Below are 18,875 nucleotides of genomic sequence, written 5' to 3'. Positions count from 1 at the left end.
ATTTCAAATTATAATAGATGCAAGAAAATGTAGTATTAGTGCCAATGAGACTTCTCTCCATCCAATTCACAATTTGTAAAAGCAAACCACCAAAGCACAGTCTTCAACATGGAGCCCGGCCAACATCGAATAGCTAGCCATAAAGGGCCCCAAAAATGACTAGTGCAAAACCATTCAAACAGGAAAACCAACAGTCTGATCCATATAAAAAATGAGAAACGAGAAACACTTATGAACCAAATCAACAAACAGTAACTACTGAACATCAGATTTCATTAATATATACCATATAGTGGGTTATTTTCACGGGTGTAAATTTTCACTTATTTTCGCGGTTAGAACCAAATCGCCAAATAAATTCCGCCAATTTTAAATGCACATGCAAAGGTATTGATAAAGGTTTATATACCGCGAAAATAATAACCGCCAAAATATTTCGTATACTTTATTCAATGCAAATCGCGAAATTTTACACCTGCGAAAATAACCCACTATACAGTATTTAATAAGCGTAACATATTTATCCTCTTAAGTTTAGCTTCTACTTACTGTAGATGAAACTTCTGTGTCGTTAAAGGTATGGTACTCAGTGTCTAATCCAAATCTCTGGAACTCATCAAAGATAAACTGTTTAGCAGTTTGTTTGTAGGCACTATATTGTGGAGCATGGTGTCTGGTATCAGAAAAGTGAGATCGGATAACTCTTTTCATATATTCTAAATCAGCTCTAAAATCCACAGAACCCTGCCCTGAAATTCAAAAAATAAAATTATGTGCAATACGAACATTGTAAATTTGATATTCATGTAATTATAACCTTATGCATCTTTGAAATCAAATTCCAAAAATAAATAAACACAGGAAGATGACAGAAAAATGTCAACAATAGGAAATTTTAATTCTTTTGTACGAAATGAATGTGGCATTAAAGTTAAGAGAGTAAGGGATGTCTAAATTGTTTTAGTACATTTATGACAGTACAAAAACTTTAGTGTGAAACATATCTTTGAGTGCTTTAAAATATTTCTTAAATTTAAATTACCTGAACAACTGAGTAAAGCCTTTAAATCTGATCGACCAATAGATTCAAAAACTGTTTGCATGATTCCTTCTAAAGAGTCTCTTGTACACTTTTGTCTATTGGCTGTTACACTGCTTACAACACAGTTCAGGAAATAGTTGTACAACCTAAAATAATGGAAAATATTATGTTTATCCAAGGAAATTTGTCCTAAAATAGACAATTAATCTAGAACTAATATTGTACATGAGATTTGGAATAAACACTTTTTAGATTACACTATAGGAAATATATGTAGCCTTGAAATAGAAAATCTTTGAACAGTTGACCACAAAAAAACTTGTTTCAACAATTTAAGAATTAAAAGATAAATGTGAAGTCTTATATAAAGCTGTGTCAGATATATATATAGCTAAGTTTTATACACGAGTCAAAGATGAGATTTAGATTTCGAAAAAACAAATAAAATAATTTATAATTTTTTGTTCTAACCAAGTCAAAACTAAGATGAGTTTAAGCTGTATCTATAGTTTTGAGAGTTATCAGAAAACTCGTTAAGTCAAAAACAAGATTTGATTTGATTTGGTTTTTGATGTTTTAACACCACTTTTAAGCACCACATTTAGGCTGTTTAGTGGAGGTCAGTTTTTATTGGTGGAGGAAGCTGGAGTGCAGGAGAAAAAGCACCGACCTTGGATAGGAAAACTGACAATCCTTAAGTCAAATAAGATTGGAGTGGAGTGCACCCGCACGATTGGGGTTCAAACTCACAACCTCAGTGTTGACTGTCTAGTGATTACAGTAGTAACTACTTAGACCTTTGACATATTTCAGAAGATTATAAACTCATACATACCCACAGTTAGTTCTATTGTCTTTAAATTGAGTATAGTTGAGATATGAAGAGCACACTTGTAATTCTCTGGCAATCTTAGTCACATCTGTACATACATCTTCTGATTCTGAAATATAATTCACAACATTTATAAGTGTACTTTTTAATTACATACATACTTTTACTGTGGTAATACACTTATCTCATCTATCAGATGAGAAAAAAATGTTAGTGACCTCTACAACTTCAACGTTAATGTAATTCATTATCATCTTTGTCGAGTCTTATTACTCTTGTGGACTAAACACAACTGTTAGAAATAAAAAAAAAAAACAATTAAATTTTACTGTTTTATCAACATTTAATACCCTTCTTTATAAATTATGAACATTCAAATTTTTATTCACAGAAATCTTTGAATATTGTGTAAAAATTTCCTACCATATGAGTAAGGTTTGTAAAGTAAACAATTGGATTAAACAAATGTCTAACTCTAAATACTGTTTTTCTCTCTGGAATTTTTATTTCTTTTAACTTTTGGTGAACTTAAAAGCTTTAAAATGTATTTGAACAATTATGATTTTCCAAATAATACATATTTGACATAATCTAATTCCAAACCTAGTCCTAATTCATAAATACATTTTAATAGCAATTGTAAACTATTAATTTTCAACCATCTGTAAAAATCATTTCTTGTCATTTTCCTTTTAGGGGTCATCCATAATTGTCAACCATTTTCCAAAGTGTACAAAACGTACACTTTTTCAGACCCCCCACCCTCCCTCAAAAAGTGTACATCAACCATTTTCAGATTTCAAGAGAAGAATCAGTCATTCTTAATAAAAAGAAGATCCTGTCTATTATATTTTAGTTTAATATAGAACTTTGCATTGAAGAAAAAAACTAAAACATATCTGACTGTTTTATTTGATGACATCTATCTGTGATGCTTGTGTTTTGTCAGAATAAAGAGTACAAAGATTAGTGTTTCCCCTATCACACAGTGGAAATGGTAACTCCAATAAAAAAGGGCACCTAGAGCATGCAAAAGATTAACAAAAGGGCACATAAATTATGCTAAGAATCAAAGAAAGGGAAATGCATGGTTTTATTGCATTGGTAAAGTATCATTAGTATGGACTGACAGTTGTTGATGGAATCAGAGTTCAAGACAGCAATCAATAAAAGTGTAATGTTTTAAAACATTTTGAGTTTTTAAATTTCCCGCCTGTATTTCTATTTAAATGGTCCCTGTAAATATGCCATTCTTGGCACTATAATTATCGTTTATGTATATATACTGTAACGTGTAACTTTATTGGATATTTTCTAAGTTAAGGTTAAACTTTATATGGAGGTGCTCCTAATTGAAGGAGGCTTTTACTAAGAAAAATAAGTTTACTTCCGGTTTACTGGTTTTTACTATTTTGGAATGCATTACAATTAAGGAAATTAATCGAAGGACCAGTTTAAAATCTTTTCACAAAATGGCGTCTTGTCAAAATCAAAACATTCAACGAATTTAGTGTTTCGATCAATTTTGTTTATTAAACAGAGTAAAACGATTTCGATCAATAATAAAGCAGGTGAAATTGAAAATCGGGGTACTGAGAAATGCTTGCAAACTTTTTGTTTAAATAATTTTACTAGTTTACATTTTTGAAAGATTTAGTTTTCATATGATTTGATCTTTTAATCGTTCAATCCCGATTTGAGTAGAATTATGATATCGAAATAAATATCATCAAGTGAAAATAATAAAGAAGAAATAAGAAGAGAAACACACCCAAGCCAATTCTCGATTTTATAAATCGACTTTCCCTACGGAAACGATATAAATTTCGGAAATAAAAAAAAAAGCGTATGGTAAAAATGTTGATTTTTTAACCCCCTCCCCCCAAGTGTACGTTTTGTACACTTTGGAAAATGGTTGACAATTATGGATGACCCCTTAGGTATACCATAATAATTTAGTTACAAAGGGCTGCTTTATCAGTAAATTGTGTTCTTTACCTGGGAGTATTTCAACAGACAGATTTGACCATTTCTGTAAGATGGTGTATTCTGGGTCATCTTGGATTTCCTCTATTCTTGTCTTCAAGGTCATCTCAAGTTTATGTTCTGTTATGTCCATATCAAACTCAGCTTCACACCCAGCTATGATACTTCCAGGTCTTGAAAATTAAAGATTTTAATGAAGTATAATTAGGAGATAACTGTATTGTATTTTAAGCTCCGACGGCATCAATTGGGGATTTGATGGTCGCAAATTAAGTTTACTGGCGACGCGTTAGCGGATGCAGTAAACAGGTATTTGCGACCATCAAATCCCCAATTGATATCGTTGGAGTTTAAAATACAATATTGTTATCTCCATTCTAATGAAACTGACAGAAAACAACGTTAAAACATGTATTTAAAATCTGTCATATGCCGTCTGCTCTTGTGCGTATGTTCCATAGCATCAATTGTCAATTGATGCCATGTTAATAAGTGACGTTATCCAATCAAAATGAATGTTACAAACGTTGTTGCATTAGAATGTGTAATATTCAAAGAATTGGTAAAAAATCATTTCAAGGGCAATAACTAGAATAAGGGATCTATTAACAATTTTCGGTCATATTGATTTATTAGTAGCTCTTACTTTGCAAAACATTTTTATCATTTGAAATTTATGAAAAAAATATTTAATCAGTCTTTAAAGGGCAATAACTCCATATCAGGATAAATTTGACAAATTTAATTCTTAGACTTTTTGGTAGATCTACAATGTAATTTTGCTGTTTAAAATTTCATTCCATTTATAATAGTTTTTAAGATGAAAACCTAAGACTAAGAAATTTCAAAATTATTATCATTTACGGGGAATAACTCAAAATCAGGTTATCTAAATGTCTGAATTTTTTTTCGGTTAGATAGACCTTTTTCTGTTGATAATCACTGACAGTGTTGCTCCAATTGTTTTACTTTGAGATGTAGACCAATAACAGCATTTTATCCTATGTTTTATATTTAGCCATTGTGGCCATGTTTATTGACTCACCATAATAAAAAAAAAACACCAAAAAAACTTTATACTAAATATCATAAGATCCTTCACCCCAAGTTTGGTTAAAATCAGTTCAGTAGTTTCAAAGCAGATCTTTGAAAAAGTTTACTATGACAACAGACACCAAATGTTGACATTAGTTCACTCTTTGTGCCAGGTGAGCTAAAAAGGAACAAAACGAACTTCTCTAGTTAAATTTTTTGTTTCATCATTTATTATTTGGTCAAGCCATGTTTTGTACCTATCCATTTAATTGTATAGTTAACACATACCTCAACACCACAACTCTGATATACTTCAAATAGGCCTTTAACTCACTGCTGGCTATTATTCTATTTAGCTGAAAAGGAAATAAATGTAACCTACACAAATGTTATAGTTCTTTCATTGTATTGGGAGATTGCTATGCTTCCAACACAATAAGACTCTTTCAGAATTATCCATGAAGTGTAGCCAAATAATTCCCAGGCTTAATTTTCTCCTAATTCCTGTGACATTTAATTTTTTTTCACCGGTGACCCCATAGCCCCTTCCTAGTGAATAAAAATCACAATAATTAGAAACATGCCTTTTGAAATGTGATACATATATCTGTTTTCAAATTTTCCATCAAATACCAATAATAAATGTGCACAATAATTTCTAAATTTACAGTAAACAAGAGGCTGTCACAACGACAGCAAACCGGATTTATTAATATTTATTTGTGTCCTGGCAATATCACAAGAACCATTACTGATGAATGGTGAAAGTGAAAATCGTCAATATCAAATTTGATCTCAATTTTGTCATCAGTATCAACATATTAAAATTTGAAAAGCTTAGATTGAATGGTTCATGAGTAAATGCAACAACGTGAATGGAAACGCCATTTTACAATCTTTCAAGAACCATAACGCCTGAACGGTAAAAGTCAAAATCGTCATTATTGAACTTGACCTCTATTTTGTCATCAGTAACAACATATAAAAATTTCAAAAGCTTTGGTTGAATAGTTCATGAGAAAATGCACGGACACGACTGGAAACACCATTTTTCAATCTTTCAAGAACCATAACTCCTGAACGGTAAAAGTCAAAATCGTCATTTTTTAACTCGACCTCTATTTTGTCATCAGTAACAACATATTAAAATTTGGGAAGCTTTGGTAGAACAGTTCATGCGTAAATGCACGGCCACAACTGGAAACTCCATTTTTCAATTTTTCAAGAACCATAACTCCTGAACGGTAAAAGTCAAAATCGTCATTATTGAACTTGACCTTCATTTAGTTGTCAGTAACAACATATTAAAATTTTAAAAGCTTTGGTTGAACGGTTCATGAGTTAATGCGACCGCACGGCCGCCCGCCGCACATCCCCAAATCAATAACCGACATTTTTGTCACAAAAATCCGGTTAATAAAAACCAAGTATTGCCATCATACCTCACTGGTGAGTGTTGTTCTAAAAGTACTGTTTTCTTCTCTATATTCTGGCCTCCAATCTAAGTCAAATCTTATGGTAATGTTAAACCTGCCAGAGTTGTCTTCTGTAAAGATATAAATACAATTTTTGTTTACTTTAAGAAAATGAGAAGAATGATGTGATATGAGAAAACAATCCACTAAATTCCAAATGAAGGGGAGATAAGCAACTATAGGTGACAGAACAGCTAACGTTATAAAAAGCCTAACATTTAGGAAAACATGGATTTTAAAATAAATGAAAAACAAATTGTGATTTATTCTAATATTACAACTGTTATTACATCCAAGAATATTTGTTTGTTTGATTCATTTAAAAAAAAATATTATAAGGGGGGATAACAAAGATAATATAATTTACTTTACATAAAGTTAAAACAAATCTGCATACCAACTAAAAGTTTCATTTATCTTATAAAATACACAAAGAACTTTTAAACAGTACACATGTAGTCTGCTAATAACCTCATCTTAAAACTTTAACATTAGAAAGCATTAATTTCACACTATCAGATTTCTATATTCAAAATCAGGGTCAAAAAGTAAGCATCATAATAAAATGGGATTTAAGTTGATCACATCTTCATAGTTATCTAAACCAAAAAAGAACATACTGACCCACAGACCAAAAATAAATAATCCCTCTGCTGCATTAAAACTTTCTTCTTTCATCATTCACTATAATTTTAGTAATATTTCTAACTTTATTGTAATTTCAGTAATATTCTTTACCTTTCCCTTTCAATAATTCAAGTCAAATTTTTCTAATTCACTGTAATTTTTAGTAATATTTAATAAATTTCAACATAATTCAAGTAATTTAAGTACCCAGTTATATTTTTTTAGCTTACTATTAGAATCAGGATCCATACAGACATGACCACATCCGTTAGAGCAACATTTCTGGTCCCCTGTACAATTATAATCTCCTGAGCATTCCTCCACGCATAAACCTACAGTATAGTTACCAACAGCTGGACAGGTTCCTTGTTTGCCACTTGTATCTCTATTGCCTTTAAACACATAAAAATAATCAAAATAAATGAAACTGCGAGCTACTGCTTATTGATGATACCCCTCCCAAATAATTCAGTAAACAGGAAGTTGTTGAGTGATAAAGTATCCTATGTTATTTCACATATTTCTTCTAGTATCAATATTTAATCAAATAAATCACTGATAAATAAAACAACAATAAACAATGTCAGAATCCTGCTCACTTTGAAAGAGCAAAAATTGTAAGGATATAAAAAAAAAAAACGAAACAGCTGAAGAACTATGGGACCAAAAAGGATCTTAAAAGTTGCCTAAATTCCTCTTAGGTCAAATCTACAGTCTACTTAAGGGAGTTGAAAACTTAGTTTCCTGATAATTTAAAATTTAAAAATGGACAATTTTAGAAAGGTTTGTTATACAGAGTTTATTATACTGAGCTGATGTGCCCTCAAAGACTGTTAGTCCACCAGCAGAGGTATCAACTGTGGCCTCATTCTAACATAAGTACATTAAAACAGTATTTACTGAAGACAAATACTGTGCAGTAAAAAGAAATAGTCTGATTACAACAAATAAATGGGAAACATTTTTGTACTTCATTTTTATCATGTGCCTTCTGTACCCATTAATCAGAAAACTAGTATTCATTAGGGTAATATTTATATACTAGTAATACTTCATAGTGCTATTAAACTTACAGCTAGAAATCTCCACTCTACCCTGGGTTAACTTTCCAAACAAATCACCCACTGCACTTAGACTACGCCAAATTCTTTCCGCTGAACAAAATATCCTTTTCCTTGACAAGCCATTTGACAAACAAGGAATATATGCAGACTCCAAAGAACTGAAAAAAATAGGTGAAATTGTTATACATCTAAAAACTAAAACTAGATGTGCACATTTGACAGAAAAACCCCTCAAATTAAACAAAAAAGCCATTATCACTTAATACACATTTTTGTTTAGTGTCCATCTGAAGCATGCCTCAGGGTGTGGGATTTTCTCACTGTGTTGAAGACCTATTGGTGGCCTTCAGCCATTTTCTGCTCTTTGTCGGGTTGTTGTCTCTTTGACACATTCCCCATTTCCATTCACAATTTTATAGGTGTAATTTTTCACTGGCCATAACTCTCAAAAGATAGTTATCAGAGAATTACACACATTATGTCCTATTAAATTTCCAATAAGGTCAGTATATGCTGTAGTAAATCAAATACAACTATCATTTTTATGAAATTATTTGTCTAACAGAAGACATTTTATAAAATATTTGCCTAACATTTGTTTAGACCTTCTGAAATCTATTAAACTAGTGTGGTGTCTTAAACATATGATCAGACTTACTTGCAAATTTGATCACCTATAGAATATAAACAAGTTATTTCTGACATAATCAAACCAGCACCATCATCACACAGATCCTGACCAAAGTCTGGTGTCTTTGTCACATTAGCTACAATAAAAAACAATTATCAGAGTTTAGGTCCTTACTCCTAAGACACACTTTGATTGATTGCTAAAGTACAAAGCAAAAAAATAATATGAACAATACCATATTTGGCAATGGTGAACAAATTTGTAAACTGTTTTTAAGAACAACTGTGAGCTTTTAGACCCAAAATTACTCATTTTCATATAATTTACCTATACACATCTTACATTCAAATACCAGAATTATTACTGGATTTGTACTAACATGAGCAACATGACAGGTCAGGTGCCACATGTGGAGCAGGATCTGCTTACCCTTCCAGAGCACCTGAGATCACCCCCAGTTTTTGGTGGGGTTTGTGTTGATTAGTCTTTATTTTTCTATGTTGTATTTTATGTACTATTGTTTGACTATAGATAAAACGTAGATTGTGGTATGAGTGCCAATGAGACAACTCTCCATCCAAGTCACAATTTATAAAAATAAACCATTAAAGGTCAAAGTACGGTCTTCAAGACGGAGCCTCGGCTCACACTGAACAGCAAGCTATAAAAGGCCCCAAAAATGACTAGTGTAAAATCATTCAAACGGGAAAACCATCTTATCTATATAAAAAACAAGAAATAAGAAACACTTATAAACCACATCATCAAACAACAACTACTAAACATCAGATTCCTGAATTAGGACAGGTGCAAATAAATGCAGCGGGTTTAAATGTTATTTATAGGTACCAACATTCACCCTTATCTGAAACAATAGTGTAACATCAACTCATGTCTTTTTTTTTAGCCATGGCATTGTAAGTTTATATTCGATTTATGAATTTGACTGTCCCTGTGCTATCTTTATCCCCTCTTTTATTTTATTTACCTATACATGTCTCTACTGTCTTTCTCTCATCAAGTGGAGATCCCATGGCTATAGACATAATGTCATTTAAACCATTAGTTAGCCAGATCATGTGATCTTCCATCACCTCTGTCTCATTAGCCAGGCATAGTTGATGTTCTTTAATTGGTCTGTATAAACATTCTGACATCTCTTGGTAAATACTGAATAAAACAGGAACTATAACTTAAGTTTAAACATATTTTATTTGCAAAATATCACAAAAAGTAATTGACAAAAGTTGGTCCACCTTGAAATCATTTTCTCAAAGACTTTAACTCATATGCAATCTACCTGAGGTTTAAGGACATATCAGGCTTGTGCATATAGGCAATATTCTATTGTGAAATAGTCTGTGTAACATTGATAGGAATAGTGTAATTTACTCAAAAATACAAAAAAAATTAGCGGCAAATAATACCTGACACCACAGCTTGAATGTTAAGTTCAGATGAATTCCAGTTCAAGCTACAGACAATTTTTAGTAAACACAAAAGATGTTTTTTTAACCAGGGGAAGTACTGATTTCTACCTTAAAAATTTGTAAGGGTTCCTCGGAATACAGTGTCTCACCTACTTTTGCTGTTTATAACAGGCTCAACAAAAATGAGGAAAAAAATATATAAAAATATTCCTCTCAATAGTATCTTTTGATTGTAAGAAGCTTCTGTTCAAGTTTGGAAAAAATCCAGGATATTTTATGAATCTTATAAATGTTTTAAAAACTTGAACTGTAGACTGTATGTAATGTTAACTGGAAGAAAACTAAGTTCATTTATAAGTAAAATACAGAAAAAATGGAATTTAATTTTTACAAAATTTTCTTCTTAGAAATTCCAGGATAGTTTAAGAAAGTTATTAAAATTTTACAAAACTTTAACCACAGAGTGAATGTAATATTTCCTGGCAGAAAAACTAAGTCCATTTATAAGTAAATCAAAGCGCTGTAAGCGCTGAAGGCAGTTAACCAAAAACCAAGGCAACCGTATATATATACGTAATTATGAAAACTATGGCAATGTTGCCTCAACATTAAACATTCATATATAGAACATTCATGTTTATCTAATGATTTATTTATTAAGGCAAATAATTTATATGTTATCAAGGTTTCAAAAGCAATGCATATATCAATGTATATATTTTTATGGTGAGTCTGCAGTGGTACAAGTTCCCAATGATTGCAGTTGTTCTACTTGGCAGTTAACCTTGGTTTTATTTGACTGCTAGAAGTTCAAGTTGACTTAGTATGAACATGTAATAGTATGAATGGACTGGTTTCCCTGGAAAGAAAACTGAGTTTGTGTTCTATAGTACAAAAGTTATGAGACACGAATTAGATAAATGTTCACTACAACAGGGATCAAAGGTGAGGTCTGACTGACCTGCCCATAGTAAATGTAAATGATTTGTTATTTTGTCCCATACATATGAATATATATAATTTAGGGATCTCAACGGTTTTCAAGTTCTCAAACAGGTAGGTTTGGGAAAAAAATTGGTTGCTTATATAGGAAATCACTGAAGCGTGACTGGAGCGGGCCCCCACTTATGAAAATTATATTTTATTATATGTATTATATATATATTGTCCCATACATGAATATATATGGTTTAGGGGTGGGGATCTCATTGGTTTCCAAGTTCTCAAACAGGAGGGGTAGGGTGACCCCAGGGACTCCATCTATATTTCATTTAATTAGTTATATTGGCCCATACATGAATATATATTGTTTTGGTGTGGGGATCTCAACCATTTCCAAGTTCTCAAACTGGAGGGTTGGGGTGACCACAGGGACTTCCCCTATATTTTATTTGACTTGTTATATTGTCCCATACATGAGTATATATGGTTTAGGGGTAAGGATCTTGACCATTTCCAAGTTCTCAAACAGAAGGGTATACAGTGACCTCAGGGACTCCCCTATCTTTCATTTGAATTGTTATATTGTCCCGTACATGAATATATGGTTAAAGGGTGGCGATCTCAACGGGTTTCAAATTCTCAAACAGGAGGGGGTAGGGTGACCCAAGGCACTCCCCCTATATTTCATTTGATTTTTCATATTGTCACAAACATGAATATATATGGTTAAGGGGTGTGGATCTCGACCGTTTCCAAGTTCTCAAACAGGAGGGGGTGGGGTAACTCCAGGGACTCCCCCTATATTTCATTTTATTTATCATATTGTCCTATACTTGAATATATGCAGGGGCAGATTCAGGGCGAGGGGTGTTGCGGGCTTGCACCCCCTTAAATTTGCAAAGCATGGGTTGTTCTCAGCTTAAAGGGATAATTCGCGAATTTTCACTTTTCATCTTATTTTGTTCATAATACCATAAAAAACATATTCACCGAGTTTTATTTTGATATGAAATCTAATAAAGGAGAAAATAGGGAATTATTAATTTTATTTCTTGAAACTTCCTGACTTATGTGACGTAGTTTAAGTCTTTGATGCATGCCGGGAGTGAAAATATCTCATTTAAGTCTTGTTCGTTAACCATTTAATAACGCCATTTAAAGCGCATCGACGACTTTTGGTGTAGCTATTAACCAACGAAAAATAAGTGATAGCCATGCAACTTTTAAAATTAGATCGTGTGGATATTTTAAATCGAATTTTAATAATAAAATTAATTCATACAAGAGAACATTTTTATGATTTTTTCTACAAATACTTTAAACAAACATATGAAATTGACATGATCAAGAGTGTAATAAAAATACACGTTTGTATTTTGACCTTTTTGCTTCATTCTCACATTTTCACTTGCTTGAACGGTGGAAATAAAATGTGTATTGTTTTGTGACACCTAAAGAATGTTGAGTGCGTCGGTTAACTCAAGGTAATTAAAGGATTAGCATTATGTAATTCTAATCCTTTGATCCTCATTCAGTGAAATCTAGGCGTCACGGTTTACTGGCTTGAAGGTGTGAACAACATTTCGTATGAATTGAAAACGGGAGTCAGTAAAAGTTTTAGACACAGAAATCAAGGACTTATATAGACGTCCCTGCAGAAATGTAAAAAAAAGTTAATTAATTAACGGGAATAATAAGGTCGCACAATAACTGGATAGCTGTTGTATATTTTTATATTTTGCATAAGCATGATAAGATCACTTTTAAATGAATTATGACTTTTGATTAATTCAGTAACGATAAAATACTTTATTATTTTAATTGAAGTATAAATTCATTTTAAAAATGGCCTTCTAATTACGAGTGTATGAACCAAAAATTGTACTATTTTAGATTAGGATCGGCAGCCTTAAATATTTCAAACAGATCATTAACAATTGCAATTATATAATTTAGTCCATCCAAAGTTATCTTTAATTACCTATTTAGGAATTAATGTTTTCATCAAAATATTTCAAATCTCACAAAGCACGAATACTTCAGATATTTGATAATTTTTTTTAAAAAATTGACAGAAAATCTAAGAATCTTTTTGGAATGGAATCGAAATTTACGAACATATATGCTTTTCAAGTGTGAAAAACAACAACATTTTGTTTTACATAATCGGGAATGTCCTTAACAAAATAGTCTTCGTCTCACACCGTAACTATATCGGGCCCAATTATATATAATACTTTAGCTATTTGACCAACAATGTATAAAAAAAAAAAAAAAAACAGAACGAATTTAATGTCATCTTTCCCTATTGTTTAATGTTATTATAAGTCTGTTTCAACTGGCAAGAATACCTATAAAGCGGACAAGCAGCGACCTGTATTTAAATCTCTTCTTCTTCTTCTTTTGGTATACAATAGTCTTTCGACATTTGATGATTACATACTGTTGGCATACGTGGACTAGTCCACTAACAAAACTTTTACCACTATTTACACAAAATGTATGTTTCTTTCTTATGTACAATGTATACATGTATATATTTGAATTTGCGCTATAGTTCCGTAACTTTTTATCCTGGCGTATATACGATGGTCGACAAGTGCGTACATTTTTTTAAATAAAAATTTCTGGTATGGTCCGATCTGTCCTTCACCATTGACAAAAAATATGTATATAGATTTTTATTTCATCAAATCTGTTGTTTATTTTTAGGTATTATCTATATTTTTATAAATAATTTTCTTTACATCAGAAATTTTATTCATAAACAAGCGTATGAGCAAGGATTTGTATAGTTAGACTAACTATACAAATCCTTGGTATGAGTTTAGTAATGACTAGTATATAATATCACTTTCGGACACGCAAGATAGAGATGCATATTATACACCTAATAGTTCAAAATGGAAAGTTATAAGTTATCGGCCGTGTACACTGACCAATACCCTAAGAAGTGAAACGATGCATGAATTTGCAAGCTCGACAGGAAATCGCTTGAATACCTGGACGTGTCACACCCCCTGCAATACCTTTGGGAGTAATACCTTTAGCCATGCAGGTGATCAGTGGAGCGAAGATCCTAATTTATTTGAATAAAGTTTATTACATAAAAGAATTATGAACTAATTAGATTTCCGAAAACAATTCAAGTTTCACGGAACACTTATTTATGATTTGAAACTTTTACTTTTTAACTAATTCCAATACTATCATTATTGTAAAAAATAACAGATCATGGTTATTAAAAAAAAAAGATAAGAAAATTGTCTGTATCAACTTAGTTATAGTTAACTAGTCGGATAAAACAACCGTACGATTGACAAGATATCAACACGCAATTACGACTACATCGGGTTACTGTAGTTTTGGTCCTTAGACATATCTTGGGAGCAATTCGGAGAAGGTAACAAAATGGCCGACCGGAGAGAATTGATACTCTAAATTTAAAATCGATGGTGATCTCTTATCAAGCAGAATAATATTCATGAATTTGAGCATTTTTATACAGAATGAACATAATATCAATTTTTGATTTTTTTGCGAAGTTTCCCTTTAATAAAGAATATTCCGATAATTTTACCTCAAATTTTTTTAGCCTCGCTCTGCTCGGCGAAAATTTAAGTTTGTGCCCCTCCTAGCCTAAAAATCCTGGATCTGCCCCTCATATGGTTTAGGGGTGGGGAGCTCGACCGTTTCCATGTTATCAAACAGTAGAGGGTAGAGTGGCCCAAAGAATGCCACCTATATATCTTATGATTTACTTACATTCAGGTATATATAATATAGTTGCATTATTTGTTAAAATAAAGAAAGAAACTTTCAGCTACTTTAATTGACCCTTCAAAATTGAGAAAAACAAATAACCCTTCGAAATTGCAGTAATATGTTTACACTTTAAAAGCATCTCACATGCATTATCATCATTTATCACTGATAAAGAAAATTTGGACTGTGACCATGAACATGTATATTGTTAGATATACTGTTCCCAGCTGTCACATTGTATTGGATTTTTAAATTAAAATTTGTCAAAAAGTAATTTTGAGTTTCTGTATAAAATATTTTTCTGCTTTTTCTTTCTTTTACATATATCTTTTGGTTTACAATTCTATTGTTTATATTCATTTACCATGCATAGATTTATTTTTTCACCTGCTTTGATTTATTTTGTAAATGATCGCCAAACCCAAAATTATCCTTATCCGCTTCCGGAATCGGATCCGATACTGTAAAATTTTGTCTTCACAGCCGCCATTGTTATGTGTTTACAATGTTGTTTTTGTCAATCAGATACGATTTTACTCGAATTTATACAATATCTGTCGGCGATTTTCTGTATAAAGCTAGCGGTTGAACAAAATGAACATCGCTGTCATGAATAATAATGATAAAAATAAGTTTTTAGCTCGTTTAATTGGAGACTTTGGTGACTTGCATGGAAGGTTTGCAAAGTAATTTCTTACTTTCTTTCAAGTAGAAGGTGACTACGTCGGGCGTAGCTAGAAACCAACTATCCACAAAATTCCGCTTGCAAAAGTGGAAGGTCGCGGACCTCGGACCACCGCTAATTTGCACACCTGCCTCCAAATTGAAAAGCTACGAAAATTTCTTTTTCTAATTTGAAATTGCCGCCAACAGCGTGAACAGTTGAACTTATTATATAATAAGACTACTGACGTAATTGTACTACGTATTGATGACAAACAATATCACTACGACTTTTGCCATTTGGGAAATCTAAACTACTTGTCTTAAGAGATTTTCGGCGATTAAATATTTCATACAATTGTTCTTTGACATCTTAGCTAAAAGCACAAGTCATAATGAACTACACAAGGATTCTTAATAAGCACTACTTCCTATGTGTAACTTCAAAACTTTTGGATAAATCGACGATCATTTAAGGTTTTTCTGGTCATATTTTTTGTAATCCAGAATAAAAAGTATTAAAAAAGTGTTCAATTAGTTATATATAACATAGTAGCGAGCTAGATAATAACAATGGCAAGTATTTCAGCATTTATTGGGTAGAACACAAATCTAGGGCGCTCGCATAATGCAGCTTAACTGCATAAAAACGGAAAAAAAGGAATTTTATTTTTACAAAATTTACTTCTGGATACTTTCTTATGAACACAAACAAGCCTCTGACCAAGTTTGGTAGAAATCCAGGATAGTTTAAGAAAGTTATTAAAATTTCAAGAACTTGAACCACAGAGTGAATATTTGTGGACAACGCTGACGGAATGTAGGATCGCTATGTCTAGCTTTTTAGACTAAAGTCGCTATATCTAGCTTTTTCTACTAAAGTCGCTATGTCTAGCTGTTTCAACAAGTCGAAGGCTCGACAAAATTGATAAATAGCTCTATATAAAGGTTCTAACATAACTGACAAGATGCAAGACTATTAATTAACAGCTGTTTGACCTTGGGTGTGATGGCCAAGGTTATATGTTAATGTTTTTGTTTTATACTTACAGACATGGGTAATCAGATGTATCCATTATACCATATGCAGCAGTTATTCTGTTTGCCACAGCAGTCCCATAACAGGTCTGGACTATTGCGAAGACATCCTCACTATACATTGCTCTGGTACACTTATCTGCTGACTTGTATAAACCTGAAGAAAAAGGATTGAGTCACATAAACTGACAGTTCAGAAATTTTTGTCAAGTCTATTCTATTGGATTGTTTAGATTTTAGAGGGATGGGCAGAAGAAAACAGAGCTTTTGAATAAGTAAGTTGGAAAATAGGAGTAAAAAAAGATTGAATCAAGAGAATAAAGTGTATACGAGGAAGGCAGGATTGTGGTAAAGAATAATGAAGTAGAAAAGAAAGAAGAAGATCAAAGGGAAAAGTGCAGTGTGATTCAATATTCATATTTGTGCTGTTATCTTTACATAGTGAAAACGATTTTCTTTATTTCTTTCAATGCTCAACTTTAGCATCTTCCTTTTGATACAATATGAAGTATCTGAAGACTATGTATGGAATATATAACACTCACCAAGACATTCCGACATAGTGACATTATCTGGGGAAACTTTAAACAATTCATCTTCATATTTAGTTAAAACACCATTTACTTCTTCCAAAGAACATTGTCCTAGTTGATTTTTGTTTGTCTGTAAAGTTCTATAGAGACAAGCTGAAGAGTACCAATACATTCTAAAAAAAATATAATCAAATAAAAGTATAATCTAAAATTAGACATGTCCAAAAAATGAATTTACATAATATCTGATGTACATTGAGAGATATTAAGAAGGATTTCATGTAAGAATTATGCAGTAGTTTTACCAGGATATTTTAAAAACTTTTTAATAGATTATTATCTAATGAATATAATATTTGCAAATCTGAATGGACACTGTTCAGGGGCGGATGCAGGAATTTTCCAAAGGGGGGGTGCTATCCCAGGGCAAAGGGGGGGTGCAAAACATATGTCCCGATACAAATGCATTGATCGGCCAAAATAAAGGGGGGGTGCGAACCCCCGGAACCCCCCCTCTGGATCCGCCACTGCTGTTTGGCAGCCCCGCAAGTCATACATTCCCAAAATCAATAACTGATTTTTTCCTTTGATATCTGGTTAATAAAATCTGTGGTCCCAACAAGGTTTGATTCTTATTTAGAACTTATTCTGTGAAAATCCTTTGGTCAATTATTTATATGTACCTGCAGCTATCAAGTTTATCATCTCCCTGTATTTGTTTCTGTAACCCGTAGTAATAACAGTCATAGTTTAGAATGTAGTGAACTACATCAGGATGAACACACGGCATCAAGGTCACATTCAGTGGAACAATGGTCGGCAATACAACTTCATTTCCTGGACCTATAACAAAAAGTTTCAAATTAAACTTTAAAAGAAAAATTGTCAAATTGACAAAAACAGCTTTTACAGTTATCTGCTTAAAGATATCATACATTATATAAACAATAAATTATTACAAGGTTGATGTTGATGGAATGCATACAATTGAAACTGTTTCACTTTAGTTATTTTGTTATTCATCCCATATTTAACGTTCTTTACAGACATTATCAATACTGTGAATATAAAACATTAATTGTTTAACATTAAATGACTTTTTAAATCAACCATTGGTAAATTAAAAAACTTAAAAATGAGACTAAAGTCTATAAAAATTTGTTTTATAATAACAAAATTGGATTAAAAAAGACGCACCACATAAAAGATAAAATATACAAACCAAGACATGAGATTGGATCAAACACTGATATATTTTGTCCTATCATTGACCAAGAGTCCATGGACATTGTTGAAACTATTTGTTCCTTATTGCAGATACCTGTCTGGAACAGTACACATCCAATCATGTCCAAAAGAACACTGAAAATAAAGATCATCTAAAGATTAAAGATATAAAACAAAATTGTCAAAACAAACACTCATTCAAACTACAGTATCTTTTAACAATACTTTGAGCTTTCTCTCTTACAGTATAGTTTCATTAATTATTGCTTTTCGATAACCGATGTTTACTGAATGTTTTTTGGTACTATTGATAAAGTCTACTGGTCACGATTAAAAAAGTTGATGGTTTGAGATACCTAAAATAATCCTGACATATATCTGTTCCAAATTTTAAACTACATCAGTGGTTGTCTTATGCCATACCTAAGTATTCAATCATTTTTTATGATTTGGTGTTGATGTCAGAGCTTTGATATTTTTTGTTGAAATAATTTACATTTCATTTGTCTTAACAATTCTCTACTATTGAAAAACTGAATGTGGACATAAAATATTTTTTGCATTATTTGTGGTTAGTTCTCTTTG

At 31.9% G+C, this 18,875-nt stretch overlaps 1 protein-coding gene across 1 annotated transcript in view; it reads right to left on the bottom strand.

The window, feature by feature from the left end:
* LOC139520825 (uncharacterized) overlaps positions 1-18,875 on the bottom strand; it is a 175,480-nt gene that overhangs the window by 14,959 nt on the left and 141,646 nt on the right. The window contains exons 74-87 of the mRNA XM_071313797.1: positions 18,286-18,425; positions 17,747-17,906; positions 17,076-17,236; positions 16,543-16,687; positions 9,681-9,862; positions 8,720-8,828; positions 8,071-8,219; positions 7,228-7,389; positions 6,338-6,441; positions 5,184-5,251; positions 3,873-4,033; positions 1,878-1,983; positions 1,043-1,188; positions 550-749 (exon numbers count right to left, since the gene is read on the bottom strand). Of these exons, the coding sequence (XP_071169898.1) occupies positions 550-749; positions 1,043-1,188; positions 1,878-1,983; positions 3,873-4,033; positions 5,184-5,251; positions 6,338-6,441; positions 7,228-7,389; positions 8,071-8,219; positions 8,720-8,828; positions 9,681-9,862; positions 16,543-16,687; positions 17,076-17,236; positions 17,747-17,906; positions 18,286-18,425 (1,993 nt within the window). The remainder of the gene's footprint in view (positions 1-549; positions 750-1,042; positions 1,189-1,877; positions 1,984-3,872; positions 4,034-5,183; positions 5,252-6,337; positions 6,442-7,227; positions 7,390-8,070; positions 8,220-8,719; positions 8,829-9,680; positions 9,863-16,542; positions 16,688-17,075; positions 17,237-17,746; positions 17,907-18,285; positions 18,426-18,875) is intronic.

This window comes from Mytilus edulis, chromosome 4 (assembly GCF_963676685.1).
Source record: "Mytilus edulis chromosome 4, xbMytEdul2.2, whole genome shotgun sequence".
Classification (NCBI taxonomy): Eukaryota; Metazoa; Mollusca; class Bivalvia; order Mytilida; family Mytilidae; genus Mytilus; species Mytilus edulis.
Note: the sequence above shows the minus strand (reverse complement) of the source record. Positions and strands in the feature narration are given on the sequence as shown.